This window comes from Triplophysa rosa, linkage group LG11 (assembly GCF_024868665.1).
Source record: "Triplophysa rosa linkage group LG11, Trosa_1v2, whole genome shotgun sequence".
Classification (NCBI taxonomy): Eukaryota; Metazoa; Chordata; class Actinopteri; order Cypriniformes; family Nemacheilidae; genus Triplophysa; species Triplophysa rosa.
This window is the reverse complement of record NC_079900.1, coordinates 4676401-4703578: the sequence shown is the minus strand read 5'-3', so window position 1 is coordinate 4703578 and position 27178 is coordinate 4676401. Positions and strand designations below refer to the sequence as shown.

General features: G+C 40.4%; 1 protein-coding gene across 9 annotated transcripts; it reads left to right on the top strand.

The window, feature by feature from the left end:
• Positions 1-1644: 1644 nt before the first annotated feature.
• On the top strand, positions 1645-26920 carry bptf (bromodomain PHD finger transcription factor). 9 transcript variants are annotated; one of them, XM_057345497.1, is made up of 32 exons: positions 1649-2736; positions 4061-4883; positions 5095-5315; positions 7065-7277; positions 7769-7927; positions 8485-8670; positions 8760-8908; positions 9001-9338; positions 9438-9569; positions 9838-9967; positions 10159-10294; positions 10384-10731; positions 10856-12638; positions 12726-12850; positions 12935-13063; positions 13159-13309; positions 13411-13531; positions 15495-15735; positions 16717-16887; positions 17697-17833; positions 17990-18104; positions 18423-18598; positions 18678-18948; positions 19033-19703; positions 19862-19944; positions 21722-21947; positions 22425-22705; positions 22876-23049; positions 23163-23355; positions 23478-23562; positions 23673-23859; positions 25351-26920. In XM_057345497.1, the coding sequence occupies exons 1-32, from the start codon at positions 2256-2258 to the stop codon at positions 25385-25387; spliced, it is 8673 nt and encodes a 2890-aa protein (XP_057201480.1). In that variant the 5' UTR covers positions 1649-2255; the 3' UTR covers positions 25388-26920. The 9 variants fall into 9 exon arrangements, with proteins under 9 accessions (XP_057201477.1, XP_057201476.1, XP_057201475.1 ...); XM_057345495.1 differs by having other exon boundaries at positions 1652-2736; positions 19030-19703; positions 25351-26919; XM_057345498.1 differs by lacking the exon at positions 25351-26920 and adding an exon at positions 24511-25326 and having other exon boundaries at positions 1652-2736; positions 19030-19703.
• Positions 26921-27178: the final 258 nt, after the last annotated feature.

Below are 27178 nucleotides of genomic sequence, written 5' to 3'. Positions count from 1 at the left end.
TTATGTAAATGGTTAGATATGGTCAACCAGACTTTCATTGAAAATAAACAAAATGACGCGATCGAGTTAGTAAGTTCTTATGAGTTTTGTAAGTTTTGGGCCCCTTGCTATTTCTAGGCCTTGAAACTTACAACTTCTGGTAGTGTTACAGAATTTTAGTTTATTACAGGAAGGGTGTTGCACGTTCAGCAAAATCTTTCATTGTTACATTACTACATAAACAGATTTTATGGTTATGTTTGCAGTGGCGGTCCTTCCTACAGGCGACATAGGCACTTGACTAGGGCGCCATCTAGTGAGGGGAGCCAAATATGCGGCGAGAAAAAAAATTATAATTAAAATTATAATGTCTATTTATTTTTTTCAACAGTTTTTGCCATCCCTCTATCTACAACAATACTTTGACATACATTTTGACTGTTAAAGTTAAGTTTATTTTTTGTATATTTATTATTGAACAGGTTTATTCTTTTGCACATATTGTTATATTGTTTGTATTATCGTTGTTTAAATAAATGTGCAATTCTTTGGACATGAGTTCTTTTCTCGTGGGGAAGGAGCGCCATCAGTCAAGCTCGCCTAGGGCACCAAATGGTCTAGGACCGCCCCTGTATGTTTGTACTGTGCTAGAAGAATTGTGGCACGGTTTAAAAGCATGACTTTAAGAAAGACCAATCTGTCAAGATGAGGGAATTTGGGAACGTTCCCGACTGTCAGTGATGGTTTACATCAGACACTTTTTAATCAAGTTTAAACCTTTGGCATATCATCTATAGCATGAAAAAGGACACTTACAGGTTTACAGGTCACTTTAGTGGGGAAAAGCAGTCAATATTCATAAATATGTATATGAATACATTTTATATACTTTTGTTGAAACTAGTAACTTTGTATTAGCACCTATTGTATTATTGCTCCTGTATGACGTATCGCTTATTGCTCTCTGTAAGTCACTTTGGATAAAAGCGTCTGCTAAATGACTAAATGTAAATATTCATTTTTAATGTTTGAATAACTGCAATAGATATAATAATTTATTTGTATTTTTGGCATGTCAAAAATCTGTATACGTCATTGCCCATACTTGATTATTAGCAATAGCACTGGAATTATTTTCAATGGCTTGGTTTAAATATGTGAATGTATAATGATAACTTAAATATGAGTTTATTTGATAGCAAAAAAAAACTCTGGGGATTGTCACAGTTATATTTTGTTTTGACTTTGCGTCTCATAATGTTGGCCTGTTTAATGTGAAATGGAAATCCATATTCAATGAAAGATGCTGCATTTAACCAGCAAATATACCAAAATGCATGTGTTTATGAACTCTGCAAACTCAAAACATGATCAAAGCAGACCTATTTTACAGAGGTCCAATAGTTGTTTGTTAAAACCCCACCGGAGCATCCCAAATATTTACACAAGACTCAAGAATACCACCAGAACAAACGTTTTATTTTTCTCAGATGCGCAGCATTCCTGAAGGAAAAACGAAATGTTTCCCATTTATTCTCACATCTAGATCAAATTAACTTTAGTAACTGCAAATCAGACAACTAACGTCAACTTTCATATCCCCATGTGGCCAATAAAATCTTCAACATTTTTCACACTGCTTGCAAATAGCCTACTTGTGCGTTTTGTTTTGTTATTCATTAAACAAACAAACCAGCACTTGAATATTGAATCACACGAATACGTGTATTGCTTTCAGTGCGTTACACCGACATCAACCCGTTTCAATGAACCCTTGATCTGGACGAACCGACTGAAGTAACACGTAGAGGGAAGCTGAGCATTTAAACGAGCACGCAGCAGATAACAATACCCACTGCCACGGAATCGCCATTAAAGCATCAAACCCGCGTACGAAACTCGTTTCCCGCTCTCGATGAAAGAACGAAAGCAACGCGCACTCTAGCAGCTCGTCAACAAACTGCAAAATAAAACAAAAATCGTGGTAAAAAAAAAGTAGCGAGCGCTCGCGGGTCACGTGACTCCAGCACTAGGCCTGCTGTCTGTTGTCAGTGGACGGAGAGAGAGGAAGCAACATGGCGGCTACGAGCGACCCAAAGCGGGGCGCCGGGCGTACGTTTTGAGCTTTCCGACGTTAACCGAGACCGGGGCTCCGCGGGACTGGTGCATCAACGCCTCCACGAGATCGACTTAACGGTGGTGCCCGAAATCCCGGGTTTTATGCGCGTAGGGAGCGCGCAAAACGCGAAACTGAAGAGAATAGATTTTTATCCATAATGAGGGGGAGACGAGGCAGGCCGCCCAAAACCCCGCTGATGCAGGAGCCCTCATCGGGGCCGGTGCGCGGTCTGAGACCCCGTCGGAGTTTAAAGCCGAAGCATAGAGGGACCTCGGATGAGGATTTTGTCAGCCCCAAACGAGGAACCCATCATCATTCGTCGCGAGGCCGGAGGAAAGCGCGATCCGCGGGTTCGAGGGGCAGGGGTAGAGGCAGAGGATCGGGCAGAGGCAGGGGACGGCGGATCGCCTCCAGCGGGGTGGTTTACGACGACCACGAAAGCGACGAAGACGACGAGGATGCGGTCAGTTTGAGGTCCGAGGAGGACGACTTCGTCGAGGAGCGTCTGTCGGAGGATGAAGAAGAAGACGAGGAGGAGGCGGCCATCAACGACGAGTCGGACTACCTGGAGGAGCTGGGGGAAGAGGATGAAGATGATGCGAGTTACTGCACGGAGAGCAGCCACGGCAGCGCCGCGGGTACGCACGCACCGCACGAGACACCGATCCGCGTGCTGCGATGGCAGCTGCGGGCTGGAAAACGGGAGATCCGTGTCTGATCTCTCTTTGTTGACCGAAACACTCAAAATGGATCCTGGTGCTTTTCTCTGTTGGCGGAGGGCCTCGGGTTTAGCAGTTAGCTTTAGCCTGCTCCTCATTTGGTTAGATAAAATTGCAGTGCGAACTAGCTACTTCTTTTCATATTACAGCAGTGTGTTTTCTAGTATACTTGTGCGCAGTATGCTTTTAAAAGAAGTTAAAAATCACCTTCCTCTGCCATTTGTTTATTTGCTAGCGTTAGCCAGTTAGCACATCACACGGACTTCTTGAATAATTTGTTAACTTGTATTCGGTAAAAATTTATATAAGTATTGAAGTTGTTAGATAAATGTTGATAAAGTTTTGGTCCTGAAGCTAAAGCACACGAACGTGGTCACGCTTAGTTAGCCTGTCACCTCGCTAGTTGATTGACTAGCATTAATATTATGTAAAGTAATTAGCTTAATGAGATTAAAACATATTTTAATATTATGCAAACCTCGTAATTTAGTTGCACTTTTGAGTAAACTGTTATGTTCAAGTGTTTTACTCACTATCTGTGCTCACTAGCATGTCTATGTCCCTCTCTGACTGGGGTTTCAAGCTGATGACAGGGCAGCATGCGGCCGCTTGTTTTGAAATGCAGCGCCAGTTCTGCTGCACCTGATGCTGGAGGAAGTTGCATTTCGACCCGTGACGTTATAGTCCCACTTATCCCGTTGCTTTTAATGATTAGGAAATGTTTTCCAGTGTCAGGTTGTTATAATTTAGGTTAAAATGATAATTCCGTTTTTGGATGAGGAATTAAACGTGCACTGGATATCCTTTAGGGGAATTAATAATGGTTTTATTATATTGCAGTGAAGTTTGATTACAATTTGTGTTACCGCAGTTTTACTATAAACAATATGGTTAAACTGTAGTTGTTGTGGCGAGACTAGTAAATTTGTGACTGTTTTTATTTTACTTTTAATAAAACCAAAAACTAAGGTTGCTATAGTTAAACCATGGAAAATTCTTTTAAACGGTTTTAAAAGTTTGATATAAAATTGACTTGGATGCAGTTGCCTGGTCTTTCTTAAAAAATGTATATATATTTTATAATCTTCTTTCATTGAAACAACATGCACTGTTTTGCTTCTGTGTAGTTCAATATTTTACTGACGCACATTTTTCATTTAGTAAACTATTATAAGTGCTTCATCGTATTTTCCTGTGTTCTGCCTGGCCAGTTGAAACTGATTCCGTTTCTTTTGTCAAGTAGGTCGGAGAAGGCCAAGACCAAGACGGCCACCGTCTCCAATTCTGGAACAGAAGGAGATCCCGTTTTTGGAGTTGCCCAGTTCCTCCGAGGATCTTCTCATTCCCAACGAGCAGCTTCTCAACGCCTCTGCTATTTATGAGGTCCTGCGCAGTTTTAGCACCGTCTTGCGCCTCTCTCCGTTCCGGTTTGAGGACTTCTGTGCCGCTCTGGTAGCTCAAGAGCAGTGCACGTTAATGGCAGAGACGCATATCTCTCTGCTGAAAGCTATCTTACGAGAAGAGGACACTTCCAACACCACCTTCGGACCCGCAGACCTTAAGGACAGCGTCAACTCCACGCTCTACTTCATAGACGGCATGACCTGGCCAGAGGTAGTGCGCGCCTACTGCGAGAGTGACCCGGAGTATCACCACGTCCTACCGGACCTGGAGGGTGAAGACTACCCGTTCAGTCCTCTGGAGAGTAAAGTCAAGGTCTTGCAGTTCCTAGTCGACCAATTCCTCACCACCAACCTCGCCCGCGAGGAGCTGATGTCCGAGGGGGTCATTCAGTACGACGACCATTGTAGGGTGTGCCACAGACTGGGCGATTTGCTGTGCTGCGAGACCTGCTCGGCTGTGTATCACCTGGAGTGTGTGAAGCCACCTCTGGAGGAGGTGCCCGAGGACGAGTGGCAGTGTGAGATCTGCGTGGCACACAAAGTGCCGGGCGCCACAGATTGTTTGACGGAGTTTCAAAAGAGCCGTCCGTACATCCGACAGGAGCCAATTGGTTATGACCGGCGTCAGAGGAAATACTGGTTTCTTAACCGGAGGATTGTTGTGTGAGTATTTCCAGCACATCTCCAAACTCTTCAAAAAAAATCAGCAACTTTAATATTCTTACATTTATTATTTTATTTTACATTCAAGGAACTTAGATTGTTTTGTTTATGGTACTAATGATCATTTTAAATCTGGTCAATATGTTTTTATTCAAAAATAGCGATCGCAATCGTGTTGGATGTAACCTGTGCTTCTGTTGATCTGTTATAGAGAGGAGGACGGTGACGATGAAAATAAGAAGACGTGGTACTACAGCACTAAAGTCCAGCTGGGCGAGTTGTTGGAGCTTCTGGATAAGGAGTACTGGGAGAATGATCTCTGCTCTGTTCTGGAGGAGATGAGAGAGGAGATTCATTCTCACATGGACATTACGGAGGAGCTCACCAACAAGGCTCGTGGGAATAGCAGGGCGTACCTCACTATTGCCAATGGTAAGACAAATACACTCATCCAGAACCATATTTCTTTATTAAAATACAGATGTGCTGAATCAACACTCTGAACTAATGTGTTTTTCTTAACTTTGACACTTGAGTCAAAATTAAGTTTATTTTCTTAATGTATTCGGTTTAGGGCTGTCAAACGATTAATCAATGTTTATTGGCTTTAATATTTTCATAAATATATGGATGTATGTGAATGTATGAAGTACAAAATTAATATACACAGTACCCAGACATATATTATGTAAACACACTTTTATTCGGGATGCGATTAATCGCAATTAATCGTTTGACCGCTCTAATTTTGTTTAAATTGCAGATGTCATACTTGCATGTAGAAAAAAAACATACATTCAGATGCAGATCAAACTACATTAGCGTCCTTCACATGTTTTGTTTAGATGCGTGATTCAACCCAAATTCTTTTTTATGCTGTTTTGTGCATATCATTTATTTCTTGTGGAAAAACTACTTTGCATGTGTTTTAATGAAACATATTTTTTCACAAGCTAATAATGGACTTATTTCATTTTTCATCCCTGATGTTATACGTACAAAAAAACATATGGACATGGAGGTTGTCTGAATCAATGCTGTTTCTTCAGCAACTGATTGTTTGAGTCATGTGTGCTGGCAACTTTTAGTGTTTTTTTATACAGTTAACTCCTTCAAAGAGATTTTTGATAGCCTCACATCAAATACAGTTTCAAAGTTTTTAGAAAAAAATTATAATAAAAACCCGATGTAATATAGACCTTATTTTTCTCTTATTTATAAAAGCGACATAAATATCTTAATTCAACTAAGGCATAGTCATGGCTTAAGCTAAGCCGTGTCTGTGAAACCGGGCCATAGAGTTTAGTATTCTAATACTTACAGCCTTATTAAATGTACTGTAATCTATAAACATTGAAGAAAGAAGTTAGACGTGCAGGGGAGTCGTGTTGTAAAATTGTTGCAGTTGTTTCATGTGCTGTGTTTTCCTTCCTCTGTGCAAACGGTTTTTATGTGGTGTTTTAAAATGTGCATTCAGGAAAGTTAAGTTACGAGGAGTTATTTTATATGCCGATTGTCAGTGGTTTACTATCTTGATCCTACAATGCATCTTTCAGGATTGAAGGGAAAGGATTTTTCGAGGACCGTATTGGACAGCTGTTGTGGATGTTTTCTGCTGCCAACTGTGTTGTTGTAGTCATACATTTGTAATGATGCCTTCTTCAGGGTTGAATCTGCTCGGGCTTATTACTGTCACATTGCACTGAATAAATCGTCTGTTTTAGTGCTTGTTAGGATGTGCTCGGACAGACGCTAGATTGATTTTGAGGCAGGTGGAAAACATTATGACAAAATCATATTTTCATATTATGCAGCAGCTTTAATAGCAGTTCTGTTTGTGTTGACCTGGGATCATTTGCTGTTATATTTCAGTGTGATTTGCACAAATAGTATGCAAGGGTTTAGTTTTTCAGATTTTTTTCCTGATCGTTTTAAAGAGATTGGCAGTGTTGCATCAACCAACTGGAACAATTCATCATTTAATAAAAGAATAGTTCAGACACTCACCTCATTTACTGTTTTCAAACAGTCTTATTAGATGTAAAGAGAAAAAGTCATGAGATATTTGTCACAATTACTTTATATATCTAATAATCATTTTGAAATCTCTAAAGATATGGAGACATATTTGCACTAATAGTGTTTCAAGACTTTCTGATTTTTGTGTGTGTGTTTTTCCAGATGTGATTCTGGACCGTCTGAAGACCAAGCAGGACGCGGAGCTTGAGGAGGTGAAACGACGGGTGGCTGAGGAGGCTCAGAAGGCCAGACAGGAAGCAGAATCGGGCTCTGGTGAACCAGGAGGGATTGACACTATGATTCCTCCCAACGGATCATGTTCAAAACAAGAATCTAGTGATGGAAACTCAACGAATGAGCAGACGTCTGCAAACGGTGAGAGCCTTTTGGAAATCTTTTGGAACATCTTTGCAAAAATCTGTTTTAAATATATGCCAACATAATAAAGCTTTTGTGCTTCAGACTGTCTATAAATCCTAGTTTAATTTTAATCAATATGATATCTAACGCAGAGTGTTTTTTTGTTATCACTTACAATCTTAACGCTTTTTTCATCTAATCCAATTTTTTATGTAGAGCATCATTTTCTTCTAGATGATGTGCTTTCACACAGCTGTTTAAGCAACATATATTGCTTTATCAAAAGCTGTCCTTTTACAGCCTCTATTGATTCACTCTGATTCAGTTCACATTTTGTTTATATTTGGCTGTTCACAAAGGAGCATTTAAAGCAGTCGTGATCAACATCTTAATTTGCATCTTAAACAATAAGCAGTTAATTGTGACTTGTGAAACTGTACGCCGGATGTGTACTGGTTTATTATTCTTCCCATTTGAAGAAGTTGTGTTTTTTTGTCCATTCAAAGCTACAGCCGGTCAGGCTGATGAAGAGGTTCAAACGGGTGCTTCTGAGACAGTCGCAACATCTAAAACCGACTCCCAGAATCCCACAGGGAATGTCGGGAGTTTGTCTTCCACTGGGGAGGAGAAGAGGGAAGGAGCGGATGGGGTGAAAGAGTTGGCAGGTACGTTAAAGGATTCAGAAATGAAGCTTTTACTTTGTGTTCAAGTCACATAAGTGCTACTGTTACGCTAGGTCTGTCCCAACCAGTTAGCTGCTCTGTTTCCTAGCGCAGAACAAATCTTCCACTTTAATGAAACAAAGCTCCTGTTGGCACAAGTGACGCTCTACACTTCCCAGTAGCCTTTTGTTCAACACTACTGCCTATAGTGCAGAACTGGATCTTAGCCATATTAGTGTCTTTGGCATATCGTCTTTACACCAAGTATAGAGCAGGTCTGTGTTGTTTCCCTGTAGATCCATTGCTAGAGCATTGCAGTAGCAGCGCAAAGGTTATGGGTTCGATTTCCAGCAAACACACACTATAGTAAAAAGACACGGAAGTCGCTTTGAATAAAAGCACCTGCCGAATGCGTAAATGTTAACGTTTTGAATTAGATTCACCTCATGTCAAGTCTATAATAATGGACGACAGTGTCATTGTCATTTATTTGGGCCACGATTGACTACTTGCATACAACGAGTATTGTTCTCACTTCCTGTCAATGTCACTTCCTGTAGGTAAAAGCTCAGAGTCTGATGGGCATGGTGAAGGGTCTTCTGGATTGATGGCTGAACCTCCTGCCACAGCAGACGACAACAGCTGCAGCAGTCATTTCTCCATCTCTGAATGCCTGCGAGATCCGGAAGAACCCGACCTGGCGGACCGGTCTTCGCAGTCTTCTTTAAACAGCCATGAAGACGCAGGTGCGCTTGCGCACACACCTGAAAGATGAGCTTTGAAAATCTGTTTCAAAATGATTGAAATGCTGTAACTGCATTTTTACTTGTTTTAGGTGATAATAAAGCTAATGGAGATGGTGTAAAGACGGGAGCCTCACGCATGGTTACGCGACTCCGCAACCCTGATAGCAAGCTAAGCCAACGCAGGGTCATGCAGGATAAAGACAGCAGTTCTCAGGATGGAAGCAAAGCACTTAAAGAGGTGAGACACGCATGTTAATCTAAGCCAAATGTTGTTTATCTTTGTCCCCTTTACTCCTTGTATACTGACGGTAAACTGTGCAAATGTTTCAGTCTTCGCCGCTGTCCTTCGGCATGATTAAGAGAGATTCATCGAAGCAGGGTGTAAGCTGCAGCTTTTTCAAACTGGGCAACGAGGGAAAATTCCGCGTCTACCACAACCAGTACAGCACTAACACGCTTGCGCTGAACAAACACCAGCACCGCGAGGACCACGACAAACGTAGACATCTCTCCCACAAGTTCTGCATGACCCCTGCTGGTGAATTCAAGTGGAATGGATCGCTCTACGGCTCAAAGGCGCTGATCGTGTCCACACTGAGGTTGACCATCATCCAGCTCGAGAACAACGTCCCTGCGCCATTTCTGCATCCAAACTGGGCCTCACACAGGTAAGTCTCACAAGCAGTTCCAGAACGGTTTGTTTAAGTTAATTTGCTGAAACCTAAACAATTTTATGTTGTTACCTTTACCTTTTTTTGTGGCTGTAGGTCAAACTGGATAAAAGCTGTTCAGATGTGCAGCAAGGCGAGAGAGTTTGCTTTAGCGTTGGCCATTCTTGAATGTGCAATCAAACCCGTGGTCATGCTCCCGATGTGGAAGGATTCTCTGGGTCACACGAGGTCAGAAAAAAATTATGTCATTTGACTTCAACCCATGTAAAAATAACTAAACCTGCAATTTTAGAGGAAAATTTACAAATTGCAAATTTGATCTTAGATTTGATATCTATAGACAATATCATACTGCACATTGTTGCTTCTTAGCGTAAAACATCCTTGTGTAATATAGCAGATGACTTTGCTGGAAGCGCTCCATAAATGTACTGCGAGTCACCTTAACGTCCTAGTTTCGGTGACCTTTCTTTTTTCCTACCGCATCGTTCTGTAGGCTTCATCGTATGACCTCTGTGGAGCGGGAAGAGAAGGAGAAGGTGAAAAAGAGAGAGAAAAAACTGGAGGATGAAGAGACCATGCAGCAGGCCACGTGGGTGAAGTACACGTTTCCCATCAAACACCAGGTACTTTCAGTTGACACATTAAACTTACATTATGTTCACGCTAAACATTTTGTGTAATTGCAATTCCAGGAAATGTTGAGGCAGATATTTTGATTGCTTTCGATTGACAGAATTGTTTTAATTATAGTAAACTGTAATAACCTTGCAGTGGACCTTCAGTAACTCTTATTTAACTTTTAAATCTTCTGCAGGTGTGGAAGCAGAAGGGTGAAGAGTACAGGGTGACCGGGTATGGTGGCTGGAGCTGGGTGAGTAAAACGCACGTCCACCGTTTCCTCCCGAAGCTTCCTGGAAACACCAACGTCAACTACCGTAAAGCCCTCGAGGGTACGTTTTTTGCTTGTACTGAATACTAAAATTATAGTTAAAGGTCTCTTTTGGTAGTGTTTATCTGATTAAATGTTGTTTTTTTGTAGCAGCTAAAAAGGGAACAGACAATCAGGCTGCTCTCTCAAAAACACCAAAAACTTCAGCTAAAACGGATGGAAATTCGTCTCAAAGTGAGGCTGAAAAGGCCAGTGTCCAAAATGCATCTCTGGATTCTTCAGAAGCACAATCGTCTGTGGAGAAAGATGATGTGTTAAAGGATGAAGAAGTGAGCGAAAAAGTTGAAAGTAAGGAGAATGAAAACGTTGTGGAAAAGGAGAATGTAAATGAAGAAGAAAAAAAGAATGAAGAAGTGGAAGAGAATCATGATGAGAAAAATGGATCTGTAGAAAAAATGGACACTAGTGCTCCAGACTCTGCTGAAAATGATGATAAAGGTATTTTTTGTATGAAAACATTGTGGTTTCACTGCTTAAAGGACAGTAACTTAAGCTCAATCGTGAGTATTGTGAGTAAAAACCTAAACATTTTGTAACATTGTTTATTTATTTATATTTGCAGCTGATGTTACAAATACTTCAAATGACTCGCTTGTCAAAGTAGAGTCTTTCGAAGGCGAAGTAACAAAGGATCGCGCTCCAAGTGATCCCAAGAAATCCTTCTGGTATGATGTTGTCAATGTCAGCGAGGGTTTCCTGCAACGAACGGCATACAAAAAGAAAGTCAATGCCTCAAAACTTGATGGCCTTTTGGAGAGGCGCGTCAAACAGTTCACCTTGGAGGAGAAGCAGAGGTTAGAGAAACTCAAGAAGACAGCTGTTTCTAAACCTTCTTCAGAAACCAAGGAGTCAACATTGGCTGCTGAAGAACAAAAGGTAAAGATTGAAGAAAGCATCCCTGAAACTCCAAAAACCAGCAGGACAGATGGGGTGGCAGGCCTAACTATACAGGAAAAAGATCATGTGGTCAAAAAGCTTTATTTTAACCAGGAGGAAGAACAGTCAGGAACAAACGCTTTGGGACAGAATAATAACCTGGATGTCAGGTTAAGTGACTCTGGTGTAACTAAAGAACATCAGAAATCGCCAGAACTAGAACCCAAAATGGTCAGTCGAGTAGCAATGTCTGAGCTCAATGGAAATTCACAAAGTCTTGATACGAGTCTCAACTTAAATGCTAAACCAGATAAAACTGTTTTAGAAGGTGTGTGTCCTGCACCGGAAGAGACTGGCACTATCATTGAAAACAATGAGAATAACCTAAGCTTAAAAAAGACAATTCCCCTACAAGTCAATGGCAAAGATGGCCTTGTAGACTCGCAATGCGAGAATTTGACTGAAAACGTTAACGCCAAGGAGCTAACCAGTTGCCTTGGCGAGGAAATCAAAGCAATATCACCAAAGGAATCGGTGAAGTCGCTAACAAATGGTGACGCCACTCAAGAGTGTCTTAAAGAATGGACGAACAGCTCAAATCCTCAGGTGAAATCTGACGGAGAGAAAGGGGTTTCTAACTCTGACCCTGACTATCTACCACCTCAGAAAATGTTGAAGTTGGAAAACACCAGCCAGGGAACTGTAGACACTTCTGTTAGCTCCATTGTACCTGAACCTTCTTCAGTAGCTTCAGAACCAAACTCAAGACCCGAGGTGCCTAGTTGTAACTCAAAGATAGAGCCCATGCAAGTTGACGAAGTTAAACCTCTCGTTTCTTCCCCCGTCCAGTCGGCAGAAGAATCCAGTTTAAGCAGCGACATCACTGAAAACAGCAACAGCGTTGGGGAGATAACAAAAGTCGTTACTCAAGTCACCACGACTACAACCACAGTGTCTACAGAGTCCTGCAAGGTGTTGACCTCGAGTGCCAGCCTCGCTTCCAATAATAGGTTATCTGTGTCAACGGATTGTAAGACGGAGTCTAGTAGCACCGTCTCAACGCTCTCCTCTCAAACCACAATGACCGTCACCAAGGTTACAAACTCATCCCAGGGAGCCCTGGTAACAAAAGAGTGCAAGACCGTCGTCACAGAAACTCGAACAGGTCCTTGCGGGTCCACTGTGACCTCTATGACTGTGAGTCACGAATATTCCACCAGGGACAGAGTACAACTGTTAAAGTTCTCCCGCACCAAGAAAGCACGGTCCGGGACGGCCCTGCCCTCGTACCGCAAGTTTGTGACCAAGAGCAGCAAGAAGAGCATCTTCGTGCTTCCGAACGACGAGCTGAAGAAACTCGCGAGGCGCGGTGGCATTCGTGAAGTTCCCATTTTTAACTACAATGCCAAGCCGGCTTTAGACATCTGGCCCTATCCATCTCCACGTCCAACGTTTGGGATCACATGGAGGTCGGTATCGTTACGTTTCTCATCTCAGTCATTTGAAAACTTTTGTTTTAACGCTGAAGGCTAATTAATGGAGGTTGTCTCGTATAGATATCGACTCCAGACTGTAAGGTCTTTGGCTGGAGTAAGCCTGACGCTACGACTGCTCTGGGCCTGCCTCAGATGGGATGATATGGGCGTGAAGCCCTCGCCCGCCGTAGGGACAACACGGACAGGTTGGGGGTCATTCGCTTTAAGATTTGTTGGTTTTGAGGGTTGACATTGGAACCTTCAGTAACCTTTTGACTCTTACTTTTCAGAAACATCTGACACCGATATCACCACCACTGAGATCATCAAGCGGCGAGATGTTGGGCCTTACGGAATCCGTTCAGAGTATTGCATCAGGAAGATTATCTGTCCCCTTGGAGTGCCTGATACTCCAAAAGGTAATGGTGGAATAAGGAGTTTTGACTAAAAACACAATAATCTGCGCCCATCTTTTCCAGGCTTGATAAACCTGTCCATCATTTCCTCTGAACAGAAACTCCGACACCACAAAGGAAAGGTCTACGTTCCAGTGCTCTAAGACCAAAAAAGCCAGAACCGGCTAAGCAGACGGGACCTGTTGTTATCGAAACCTGGGTGGCTGAAGAAGATCTAGAACTTTGGGAGATAAGAGCCTTTACAGAAAGGTAAACTGTTTTGTATTGAGATCGCCTGTTTCAAATGTACTCTTTACCCACATGACTTTATTCAACTGAGGTTAAACCTAACCCAAGTTTTTTTTCGACAGGGTTGAGAGGGAAAAGACCCAAGCGTCTGACCCGACTAAGGTTAGTGTGCAGAAGAAAGCAGAAGAGATCAAGGCCCAATTGGAAGCTCAGCTTAAGCAGCAGAGATTGGCAGCCCAGCAGGTGGGATATAGACATGTGCCCACCTGGGGCGCCCCCTTTATTAACCCGGGGCACAATATTGAAAGCAATGGGTGTTCTTTCCAATGGGCCTTTCCAAAACTTTGCAAAATCAAAAATCTTGCATTTGAAATCTTTCTAAAAAATTTAGGGCTGTCAACGTTAACGCATGCGATTATTATAATTTTTTTGATTAACGCGTTAAAAATATTTAACGCCATTAACGCAACATCCGTTTTTTCTGTCATCATTGTCTAGCGTTACATTATATAATCACGCTCTTATTCATATAATGGCCTTTAAACTATTTTGACGCGATTTGAAATGGTTGTATTGACACGTCCAGTATAGATTGACAGCTTCTGGCTGTGGAACACGGCTCAACGCGACGGCGGTCCCGTCTGGTGTACACACGGGCTAAAGGCTACGTCAGTGAATCTCTGTCAGACAGCGCGCCAGTATTAACTTACACAAGATTATGCCAGAAAGCACATTTTGTCTAGTATTTTAGCAAGCACAGTCTTCAACAAGTTAAATAAAGTCTTAAATGATTGCAAAGAGTAGTGAAAATAGGAAGTGCATTAGACTTAAAAATGAAGAGCCGCAGCTCTTAAAGGGGCCACGTTCATAAACATGCTGCTGTGACTCCTGTCACTAATGTTAATCAAAGAACAAAAGAAAAGAAGAAATCAATGTGATTTTGTAGCTTTAAAGAGGATTCTTCTATATTTCATGTATTTAAGTGTTTGAGAACTTTATTTATTTTCTGTATATTTCCTACCTGTTAGACACACTTATTATAATGGGTTTGATTAGTAGAAAAAACATTTTAATAAAGACATCAGTTGCAAAGCTAACAATATTAGAATGTTGGCTTTCATTCCTAAAATGAAGCTCTCAAAGAAATGTGTTGTTTCTACATTCATTTGGAGATAAAATGTGAAATTATCAGAATGTGAAAGTATATTTTAAAACATCAAAGCTGCATGTGATTAGTTAGTTAAATCTTTTATCGGTTGACAGCACTAAAATAAACATGTTAAACAAAATAAATAGTGTATGTTTAATTTCACTATACGCAGGGCTTGACATTAAGCATGTGGTTGTCCTTCGGACAAGTAAATTTGTCATTCACCTGTCCGAGTTCAAAAATTACTTAATAGATAAAAAATATATATTTCATTTGAATTATAATATAATATAATCAATATAATTGTTTTGGGTTTAGATTGGTCAAGTTTGCTTCTAAGCATTTTAACTAGTGTCCGCTTTGGCCGCCTGAATTTGGTTATAGGTAAAATATAATTTGGTTTTATATATCTGCTATAAAACAAAGGCAAGCAGTAATTATTATTAGTGTTAAGGCTGTAACTTAACTTTTTTTGCTTTTTGCACATAGCACTGGTGCTAGAGAGGTTTAAAGTTTGGTAGCACAGGCAGAAATGTGCAAGTGTAGTTCATCATGAATAGGCAGATAACTGACAAAAGACATTCATGTTACATACAGATGGATGAGCTAAATTTGTTTTAATATTTCTAAGTTCTGTGTTTTTCCTTTTTTACTACACAATATAGGTATATTTGTCCACATAAATTACTGTAATATACTATTGTATTTACTATAGTAAACTGCAGTAAAATTCTTACTATATTGTTTTTGAACTTTACTATAGTATACAGTGTTTATCAATTTACTACAAGGGCACTTCAATTTTCAATAGCAAATACTATAGTACCCTACAGTATTTTTTGTCTTGAGTGTTCAATTTATGGGGACTTTTATTTTGACGGGTCTTCGGGAAGACGCTTGTTTGCAGACAGTCTCAAACAGTAAAACGATCCACGAAAAGGATGCGATTAATCGTGATTAAAAAAATTATCTATTGACAGCCCTAATAATAATTTATAAAATTGTATCTTTTGTATATTTTTATACTCATCCCCTCACCCCACGATTATATTCTAGAAACGGTTGGAGCAGCAGAAACCTGGTGGCACCAGCAACACAACCACCTTAACCAGCACAACTAATACACCTGGATCCACTCCTCAGAAGGTGGTGGCGGGGGCCGTTGGCGGTCAGGTAACGCCAGTGCCAAAAGTGGTAATGGCCACCAAGCTGGGCTCTCCGGTGACATTCCAGCAAAACAAGAACTTCCAGCAGTCTTTCGCTTCCTGGGTCAAGCAGGGACAGCAAGGCAATGCAGGTGTGTTTTTACATGGGTTATATGGCTGCATGGTTTTTAATGTCATTTTTTGGTTTACTTCAGATGTTTTTTGTGCATTTCAGTGTACATGATTGAAGAGTAGACTTTTGTGGTGATGTTTTGTGGCCTGCTTTTTGTGCTCGATATCGTTTTGTTGTCTGAATGCCGTACGTTGATGCGAATAGTGATGGAATGCATTGCCGTATTAAAGACAGTGGTGCCTAGCTTATACCCTGAGGAAGGTTCAATGGGACTAGATCAGATTTCGATCCAAATCTAGATCTGAAATGAGGATACTGTGATACTAAAAATCAAAATATGAGAAGAACGACGACACTTTTTAGGTCTAAAACATACTTTATGCAGTTACGTGAACATAAGCTCGATGTTGCACAATGGTTGTGTTCTGAAATGCATCACAATGCATTTCAGAACGCATTGCAAGTATGTGGGTCTTGCAGGGGGCACTATAGGGAGACCTAGAACATAAGAGAGAAGTTTTTAAAGCAGTAACCACAGAAAATGTAAAATATTACATTTGATATTTTTATATAAATATGACACAGGTCATGTGTTCACACTTTAAAGTGCAACCATTAGTTGATCTTAAAATCATAAAAATATGATTGTTTTATGATTTCATGACTGATATATATAATTGAACACATCCAGTTTAATGGATACATTAGAAATCAAGATTAACAACCTCTGTATTGCCTGCAAGAACATGCAAGACTGCACACTTGCACTGCGTTGTTCACGCACCCCATCTGTTCACTTGTAGAGTATGTTTTTCAGCCATTTAGAGTGTGCAACTTGGAGGCCGTTTTGCTAATTTTAGGAAGTTACCCACCTTGAATAGCACTGTCTCTATACATCATCCGGGTGTCCATAGTGAGCATGGATGTTTCTGGGCACCACTGCTGGATCTCCAGATTGATATGTATGTGTTAGGGTGGTGACCAGACCTGTGTCTTGCAGTCTCCACCAGTTCGGTTGTGACCGTAGCGGCGAGTAGCGCCACCACGTCCGGGCAAACGTTCCACATCACGGCTGCTGCGGGGTCCATGGGCGGCAGCGTCATCGCGGCTAAACTGCCTGTTCCAGCCAACAGCAAGATAGTGACTGTGAACGTGCCAACCACGCAAGGAGGTACAACAGGCCTCCGACACTATTGGCATGCGATTCTTATACGATAGGCCTGCTTGCACGCAGAGAGGCACCATTTTAGGATTTTTAAAGTGAAATGTTTTGGTTTTTGAACGTTTCAGTCATCGTTGACCACCAGTGATATTGCATATAGTTATCACTTAAAAGTCATCCAGCGAACTCCAGTGATTTTCATCGCTGTGAACGCTTTAAAGCTTAATATAATACATTTTGAGATCACTTCTACGACTTTGATGCTCAGGATTGCGTTAATTGAGTTGCATCTTTTAAATACACTGGATTCAGTTTAGGGCTGTCAAACGATTAATCACGATTAATCGCATCCAGAATAAGTTTACATAATATATGTGTGTGTACTGTTCACGTTAATTTTGTATTATAAACGCATTTAAAAGCATACACATACATGTTTATTTATTTAGGAAATATTTAGATTAGTATTAGTATTTATTTATATTTACCAATAATTGAAATTATATTTAAACGTTGATTAATTTTTCTTAAATATATGCATGTATGTGCATGTTTATAAATACAAAATTAATATGAACAGTACACAGCAAATATATTGTTAACAAAAACTTTTATTCTGGATACGATTTATCGCGATTAATCCTTTGACAACCGTAATTAAGTTTTATTGCTATTGGTGTTTGTTTTGGTTTAGCTTCAGCGTTGCCTCTACCTTTTACAAATTCAAACTTCTAACATTTTGCATTTCAGATATGTTTTGTATTCATAAAATAAAAGTATGAATCGAGCAATCTAAGTGTTGTCATTCATCTCTACAGGTTTGGTGCAGGTACAACAGAAGGTGGTGGGCATCATTCCAGCCAGCACGGCGGGCAGTGCTCAATCCTTCCCTTCATTCCAGCCTCGTACTACCACCATTAACATCAGGCCCAACACGACCACAACAACGCAGCAGGTATACAGCTTTAACTAAGTCACAGTCCTGTCTGTAAACCGGGCCTTAGTAAAGAATTATAGTTCTCTTAGCATTGACCCTTTTAGAAAGTATGTATCTAAATCTGCATGTACCTGTAATCTCAATAACGGTTGTTCAATAACTGTTTATGTTCAGGTCATAACAACTGGGACGCCTATCAGACCGGGAATGACAGTGACTCGTTCTCCCCTGCAACAGACCACCACTCTTGGAAAGACCATCATTCGCACACCGCTGATGGTTCAACAAGGTATTCTTAATTCTAACATTTTTTTTTTCACACCCAGTTCTATTCTGATTTGTGATTTACTGATGCTGAAAAGGGAATTTCCTCAAACTAAAGCATCTGGAAAAAATATGAAACATACATGTTGATTATTTATTATTAATTTTGAAAAAGTTTAATGGTGTAATAACTTAAAGAATGATCCTATTGCACATTATCGTATCACATACCACATTTTTCAATATCAAGCAGACCTACAGTCCATAATATATCTGTTTTGCTTGCGCTGAAATCTTCTGCTCTTTCGCAGTGTCAACATGATTTTCTCTTTGTATCTCACAGGTCAGGTGCAACAGACAGTGCAGACGGGTACAGGGAGTCCGGCAATAGGCACTCCTCCCCGCCTCTCTACACCAAACCAAACGCAGACCCCACAAACACCCTCTGCACCCCGGCCACAGCAGGGTCAGGTGAAACTCACCCTGGCTCAGCTCACGCAGCTCACCCAAGGGGCTCAGGTTAGTACTTGTCTTACCTTTGATGGTTTACCGCATAGTGCTAAAGAGTGTACTGAAATATCCTGTGTGTTTCACTCAGCACGGTGGGAGCCAAGGGTTGACCGTTGTGATTCAAGGACAAGGTCAAACCACAGGTCAGCTGCAGGTCATCCCACAGGGCGTGACGGTCATCCCGGGTCCAGGTCAACAGCTCATGCAGGCGGCCATGCCCAATGGCCAAGTCCAGCGTTTCTTATTCACACCCATGGCTCCTGTAGCGACGTCTGCACCCGCCACACCCTGTACGACAACCTCAACGATCACCCCGTCTCCGGTAGCCCCCGCCACCCCTGCAGCACCCACGCTACCAGGTGAGACTTGTTGTGCATTTTTATTTGTCAGTTTCAGTATACCGTTGAAATGTATTGATTGTATTACGTTTCTCCGTTTAGCAGTTCAGCCTGCTCCACAGCCCCCACCTCCAACCTCACTTCCCATCATGCCATCACAAATAGCCCCCACCGCCCTTACCACCGCCGTTCCCCAACCGATCTCCTCTCTGCAGCCCCGCCCTCCCGCACAGCTCCGCCCTCCCGCACAGCTCCGCCCTCAACCACAAGCCCCACCCCAACTCGCAGCACCAGCCCCCGCACCCTTGCCTGCCATGCAGATGCCGCAGGTGACGGTCGCCACCCCTCTGTCGCAGGTCGCCACCCTTCCCGTAGCTCAAGTGACTCAGACCACAGTAACCAAAGTCCAACCCCAGATCCAGCTCCCCCCGCAGCTCCTCAGCGTCCCCGGGCTTCAGCAGCAGGTCATCTCTCATATCCAGAGTCAGGTAGCGGCCCAGATTCAGGCTCAGGTCCAGCAGGTCGGGACCGTGGCTGGAATCCCCCAGCAGATCAAACTGCAGCTGCCTATTCAGATCCAGCAGCAGGGCGGAGGCCAGGTCCAGACGCACCAGATCCAGAACCTGGTGACGATCCAGACGACCAGCGTTCAGGAACAGCTCCAGCGCATCCAGCAGCTCTGCGAGAAACAGCAGCAGCAGAAGAAGAAACAGCAGGAGGCCAAGCGGGAGCACTGCCAGCAGAACTCGAGTCAGAGTGACCTGCTGCAGAAACAGGTCTGGACTCAAATACATGACTTAAGATGTTCCACTGTTAGACTTACATAACCAGAAACTATACTCCATTCAATCAATGTGATTTGGGGAAGAGCTTTGCGGTTGGAAAGAAGTTTGAATTCAATGTTGATGGTTCTTTCATGTGTTGTTGTACTCAGGTGGCTCAAAAGCAGAATGTAGCCATTGAGCAGCTGAAACAGAAGAAAACTATGACTCCTGCTGAAAGAGAGGAAAACCAGAGGTAAACGTTCAGATTTTTACAGTATTGCACTGTAAAAAAATAATTCAAAGCAGCTTTACAGTAAATATAGGAAAGCGAAGTACAGACAAAAAATAAAGTGTATGAAATATATAGAATATATGCTATAATTGTGAACTACAAATACATTGGCTATACCAACTGCGGAAGAGTCAAAATATCAAAAAGGTGTAATATAAGTAAAAACAGTATCAATAGTAGAAAAAAGTAAACAAAAGCAATAGTTGCCCTAAGGTTGTAAGTCCAACCATTGGGGTGATGTGTTTTTATAGCTTGCTTTTTAAGAAGAAATGACTCGTTTAAAACAAAAACAAAAAACATTTTCAATTCCTTCACTCTAATTTGTTCAGTTCAAAACAAAAGTTATATCTTAAAATATTGTCATAGATTTGATCTCAAATGTTTTTTAGTGCTTGTTCTCTTTAAGAAGAAATGCCTCGTTTATAAAGTCACTGTGATTATTGCTTTTTTAGAGGAAAAAATATAAAGTAAATAAAAAATATATATTGTTAATTCCTTCACCCTAATGGCATCCCAAATGTATATGACTTCTTTGACTCGGATCAAAACAAAAACCTTAAAATGTGGTCATGTTGCTTCTTATACAGGCCTCAACTTATTGAAGCTTTAAAAAGCACATCCATCAATCCATCTTTAAAGTATTCCAAAAGACTCCAGTGGGTTAATAAATCTCTTCTGAAGCAAAATGGTATATTTGTGAGAGAAAATCATTCATATTTTGAGCTTATAGTACGTTGCATGTTCAGTGCGGCAAATTCAAGTATGGCGGCCCGTCGATAACATCAAATCTCATTGTTTTTTATGGCCGGCTTTTGAGTTTTATTCATGAATAATATATATTTATGTGTGTGCGTTATAAATATTAAAAATAATAAAATTATTTTTGTCTTGGGCTCCTGAGAGCCAAAATAGTGTAATTTATCAGCAGTGTTGGGCGAGTTACTTTGAAAAAGTAATTGATTACTAGTTACTAATTACATATTCAATAGTGTAATTAGATTACTGTACAAATGACTCTCTACAAAAAGCATTGTTACTTATTACTAATTACTTTCTATTTCCTACATCAACCTTGTTTAGTTAAGTGATTGAAGGATAGACATGAAACGGCTCTTTTAATTCATTCAAATAAATAATATAAAACTACATAAAGTACTCTTTTTAACTGACCAAAGTATTACAATTGTGAGAATTATACATTAAAGCACAGATTTTAAAGTTAGACTTTGAATTGTTGATGTCAATTCTACTATTACACACACATATATTACACAGTGTTTAGTTTAATTACATCAGAAGTAACTGTAATTAAATTACAGAAAAAATAAGCGTAATCCCTTACTTTACTTTTTCAAGGGAAAAGTAATTAAATTACAGTAACTAATTATTTAGTAACTAGTTACACCCAACACTGTTTATCATGCACTGAATAAAAACATCTGTCGAATACATTACACATGCATATATAGACAGGTCTTAATCTTCATATATTGTCTCTAGGGCAGTGGTCACCAACCCTGCTCCTGGAGATCGACCGTCCTGAAGATTTCAGCTCTAACCCCAATCAAACACACCTGAACTATCTAATCAAGGCGTTCAGGTTTGCTTGATAATTACAGACAGGTGTGCTGAAACAGGGTTGGAGCTGCAGTCTGCAGGACGGTGCATCTCCAGGAACAGGGTTGGTGACCACTGCTCTAGGGAGACCCGTAACACCTCCTTTGATCTCTCTGTGCAGAATGATCGTTTGTAACCAGGTGATGAAGTTCATCCTGGATAAAATCGACAAGGACGAGAGGCAGGCGGCCAAAAAGAGGAAACGTGAGGAGTCGGTGGAGCAGAAGCGCACCAAGCAGAACGCCAGCAAGCTTTCAGCTCTGCTCTTCAAACACAAGGAGCAGCTGAAGGCCGACATCCTGAAGAAGAGAGCTCTGTTAGATAAAGAACTCCAGCTGCAGGTGCAGGTGAGAGGAAAGCAGCGTAACCCACGGAGAAATGCAGCGATGCTCGTGATTAATATTTCCTGCCATGTCTGCTTCATAATGAACGCTGTATCTTGTATGACGTTGGCATTTGAAAGTAATAAACTTTCATTTAGAATGCACAATGTTGATAAAGCTAATTTGTAGTTTTATAAACCATAATAAAAATAGTGAAACGTTAATTTACATATCGAACATAAGCGTAGCAAAAAACACCAAATAATGTTTTAAAGGAATAATTTGTCCGAAGATGCAAATAACTTCAGTTAGTTTATAAATGAATTCTAAAGCAAAATATAATGTTTGTAAGAGAAAGCAATATTTTGAGCTTATTTAGAGATTGCCAACCCTAAATACGGCAGCGTGTCAATAACATTGACTCACTTTTAACTTTATTTCGTATTTGTGACCTTTGCAGTGCTCTTCTAGTTGGCCTACAATTGTTCTGTGTTGTTTTAGGAGGAGTTGAGGAGAGATCTCATCAAACTGAGGAGGGAGAAGGAGAAAGCTCAGGCCGTGGCCGCACAAGCAGCTGCAGCCGCCGCCCACACGCACGCCGGCCTCTCTACGTACACGCCGACTGTCACCTCCCCCTCATCCGCACACAAACGCAAGCGGGACGAGGAGAGGGATGCGGCGTCCAAGTCCAAACGGAAGAAAATGATCTCCACTACCTCAAAGGATAGCAAGAGGGACATCAAGTTATACTGCGTCTGCAAAACACCCTACGATGAATCCAAGTATGAGCTTCACATGTTCTTTTTTTGCAAGCACACCAAGTTAAATGCTCATTTAAAGTGCATTTTCAGTTTTACAACAAACTTGATGTTTGATGAAAGACATGATTTAAAAAGATATTCATCTGAAGTGTGACAAGTGACAACATATTCATGTGTGTTTTTTGCTGCAGATTCTACATCGGTTGTGACCTCTGCTCTAACTGGTACCATGGGGAGTGTGTGGGAATCACAGAGAAAGAAGCCAAGAAGATGGATGACTACATCTGCGCAGAATGTAAACGTGCACAGGAGGGCAGCACGGAAGAGCTCTACTGCATCTGCAGAACTCCATACGACGAGTCACAGTAAAAACACATCTTCGCATTTTAATCAAACACCATGGCTTACAACACTTTTAATACCAATAGCTGCATTGCTAAGTGTTTTTCCAACATAATTGAGTTGCATGTGTTTTCAGGTTCTACATTGGTTGCGATCGCTGTCAGAACTGGTACCATGGTCGCTGCGTGGGCATCCTGCAGAGCGAAGCTACACACATCGACGAGTACGTGTGCCCGCAGTGCCAGTCTACAGAGGACGCCATGACAGTACTGACGCCGCTCACAGATAAAGACTACGAGGGTTTGAAGCGAATCCTGCGTTCCTTACAGGTGAGCGTTGCTTCTCAGTCTTTCTTCGTTCGCTCTTAATAATATTAATATTAAACGTAAGTTTGCTGTGTCGATTCAAGTATAAACGTTAAAACTAGTGTAAATGCTTTTCTGTGTGTTAGGCCCATAAAATGGCATGGCCATTCCTGGAACCAGTAGATCCCAATGACGCGCCGGATTATTATGGGATCATCAAGGAACCAATGGGTAGGAATTTAGTCCTATGATCCGTCTAGTTTTCCCTCTTCGCTTATTTCCTAACATTTCACAATCTGCTCTTGTCGTGGTTGTTTTAAATCTGTATTTTCTGTTAACAGACCTGTCGACGATGGAGGACAGGATACAGAAGCGTTTTTACAGCAAGCTCACGGAGTTCGTAGCGGACATGACCAAAATCTTCGACAACTGCCGCTACTACAATCCCAGCGACTCGCCCTTTTACCAGTGTGCCGAGTTTCTGGAGTCCTTCTTTGTACAGAAACTAAAAGCTTTTAAAGCAAGCAGGTAACGTATGTTTTGCGTAAATCATGTGACGTGTGTTTTAGGGTAGATATTATGCTTTAAATCGCTGAAAAGCGTTTAAATAGTTTTAGTTGAAGTCTGCTAAATTTGTGCATTTTTACACTACTTGTTTAACTATTTGTCACGTCCTCCTTTCGTTGATTTTTTTTGTCCAGTTTTTTTTCATGCCTAGTTGTTTTTAAAGCTGCACTGCGTAAATTTTGCTTTTCTGTCGCCGCCTCTGATTAAAACATAAAATTGCATGTCACTGTACGTACTTATCTTTACATGTGTTGCAGTCAAATGACATGAAACATTTCTTAATAAAACTTAATAATGATCATTATAAGCTTACCGTTTTGGGTAAGGAGAGTTTTAAATATTGACATTTTATGTTCTTGCCGAATAACTTATTTTTTTGTTAAAAATAAACAAAATCCAAGTTACAGATCGCAGCTTTAAAAATATTTATGCATCCACACAATTTATTTTAAAATCAGAGTCTATAGCTGTCGACTGACCTCTGATCTCACTCTCAGATTTCATCCTGTCACATTCATATCTTTTCATATCAACCGCTGTGTTCTGATGACAACCATTTGTGTTTGTGCATCTGTGCATGTCATTCATACAACCCATTATCCTTTCTTGCAGATTGTGATGTCATAAGTCATAATGGCTGAAGGGGCGGCGTCATTCTTTATTATAGAATCATGGAACTTGCTGTTTTATTAACAGTGGAAGCTGATGTATATTTAAATAAAATTAGTGATGTTTTGGAGAATGGAAAAAGCTGTCAATAAAAAACAAAACTCCAGCGATGCCTTGATTGATTGACGGTCAGAGAACGGCAGCCATGTTGAAGCACTGAATATAAAGATACCTTGCACACATGCTCCTGTGTAAATCTGTTTGCTGGTCACGTGATACTTTTGATACTTTTTACGTGAAAGTAAATTTCATGTGACAAGACTTTTTGTTGGATTGGCTGGCATTGTCATTTTTAAGACCTCCTGTTTAGTTTTATAGCTATGTGCTTATCAACGGTTTGTGTGAACTGATTTACTGTCCAGGTTTTTAAGGAGAGGGACTAACACATTTGTCGAGCATAGCTTTTGCGGCACGCATTTTGCGCAAAATCTGTGCAGTATCAGTTCGTTTAAAGAACAGGTGTTTAAAAAAAGCTTTTGTCAACTATGAAAGTTTTAAATTCTTTTATTAGGATTTTGTTGTTGAAAATAAAGGACCATGCTTCAAATAAAGTAAAATTGCATGTTTGTTTGTGTATTTTTTTTCTTCTAAATCCAGACTGGCATTATGGCATTACAGTTTAAATGACTGAAAGGCATTCCCGCAAACATGGCTGCCATTCCTATAACCCCTGTGGCTATTTTCCTGTGTTCCTTTTCTACCAATTTCTTTTTCACTTGTGTTATGTGTGAATGTTCAATAAACCCAAAGGGCTCTTAATATCATTCTCTTTGTACTCTGTAGGTCTCATAACAACAAACTTCAGTCATCAGCCTCATAGAATACAGCCACATGCTGTACTAATAAACTTTGAACATTAAATTCAAGACGGAACTCTGTCCCAGTCAGTCAGCCAGCCAGCGTCTGCACATAGTTACAGCATTTCATGGAATAATGGACAGAAACAGCTGTGGTTTGGATCAAGAATGGACAGTTTACATTTTTGACTGTTTATTGGGTCTTGACTGGGATGTCCTTCATTATTTTCTTTTTGGAATAATTGTTTTCAAAAATGTTTTTGTGAGTTTTTAAACCCTCCCAAATCATGTTCACTTTATCCAGGACGACAGGAGTTGGGGTGCACACGTTGATTTTCTTGGTAATTTGATTCGGCACTTCTGAAGGGGAATGTGGGCACAATCTGCAAATTGGTTTTTAAGAAATAATACCTAAAATGAGAAATGTTGCTTTAAGATGGCACTAAGGACTGATGAAAATGGTCAGAAGGTATCCTGTTTGTATAACTTTTCTTTTGTATTACAACTGAAGAACTATTGATGTATATGAAACAAATAAATGGAGGGGACAGGATTCTCTCCTCTACATTAAGATGTCTCTCTTCATTTGAAAGCTAAAACCTTTAACGTAGAACCCTGATTAGGGTGTTTAGCATTTACCTGATACACATTTGTACGATAAAGCCTTACAGATTGGATTACTTTTTAAAATGATGTACTTATGGATATAGATTATGAAAATTATTAACATTTTGTCTGGCTAATTTTGTTAAAAATCACACAGTAAAACAAAAATATGTTTATAGTTATGATTGTACCAATACGTCGCTATAAACTATAGGCTACGATCATTTTCTCTGTGAGGTAAACTTTGTGTTATATTTTGAAGTGCACTTTTTCAGTCTTGGACTTGGTACAGAATTTGTATGGCAATAACCATGTTTTGTTCAAATCTAATGAGTTTTCTCATAGAATTCCAATACTTGGACACAGTCTGTATGTGATCTAGTTCTCAGATTTGTTTGTACACCTTGGACTGTTTGTTTTATGCCTACCAAACCAGCACCTAAAATCTTATCTTCAAATCTTGATTTTTTAATGTTCAAGTAGTTGGGGCTTCTGAGATTATTGAATTAAATTCTTCTTGAACAACTGCAGAAGTTGTGTCTTACCATTAAGCTGTGTGTGACTCCAACTTTCAAACAAAACACTTTCCACTATCTATATGAGACATTTTGGGTGTGTTAATCTTTTTTTTTGCATAGCATAATAGAGCCATAAATTATGAACACTTTCGAGTCAGTTTCAACTTATTAAAAGTTTTAAATAAGTATTAAAACGTTTGTTTTATACATTGGAGATAAGATTGGTCTGCCTGGCTGTTAATAATATTTTTTTATATGAACTAGATATATGTTTACATGTGTTGTAAGATTCGACTTCCGTCCTTGAGCACGTTTTACAGCATGCACTTTAAAATCCCAAAGCCACGTTTCGCCCCCACTGCATACCAATTTGTGACATCCACATTCCTTTCTAACAAATAAGTTCAAGAATACGGTTTAGATTTGCATTAAGTTTGTATAATCAATAAATAAAAAAATAAAATAAAAAACATTTTGAAAAATAAGTTAGGAAAATTGTTTGTCATACATTTTCCGGGAGGACATTCGTTCAGAATGATAAAAATATATACATATATAGCCTATATAACAACTATTGTGCATTTCATTTCAGTTGTTAAAAGCGCTTAGGAAAATTAGCTAACTGTTATGGGCTTTATTATTTAACCATGGTAGTTTAGTAAACCGGGGTTATACAATTATAATCAATAC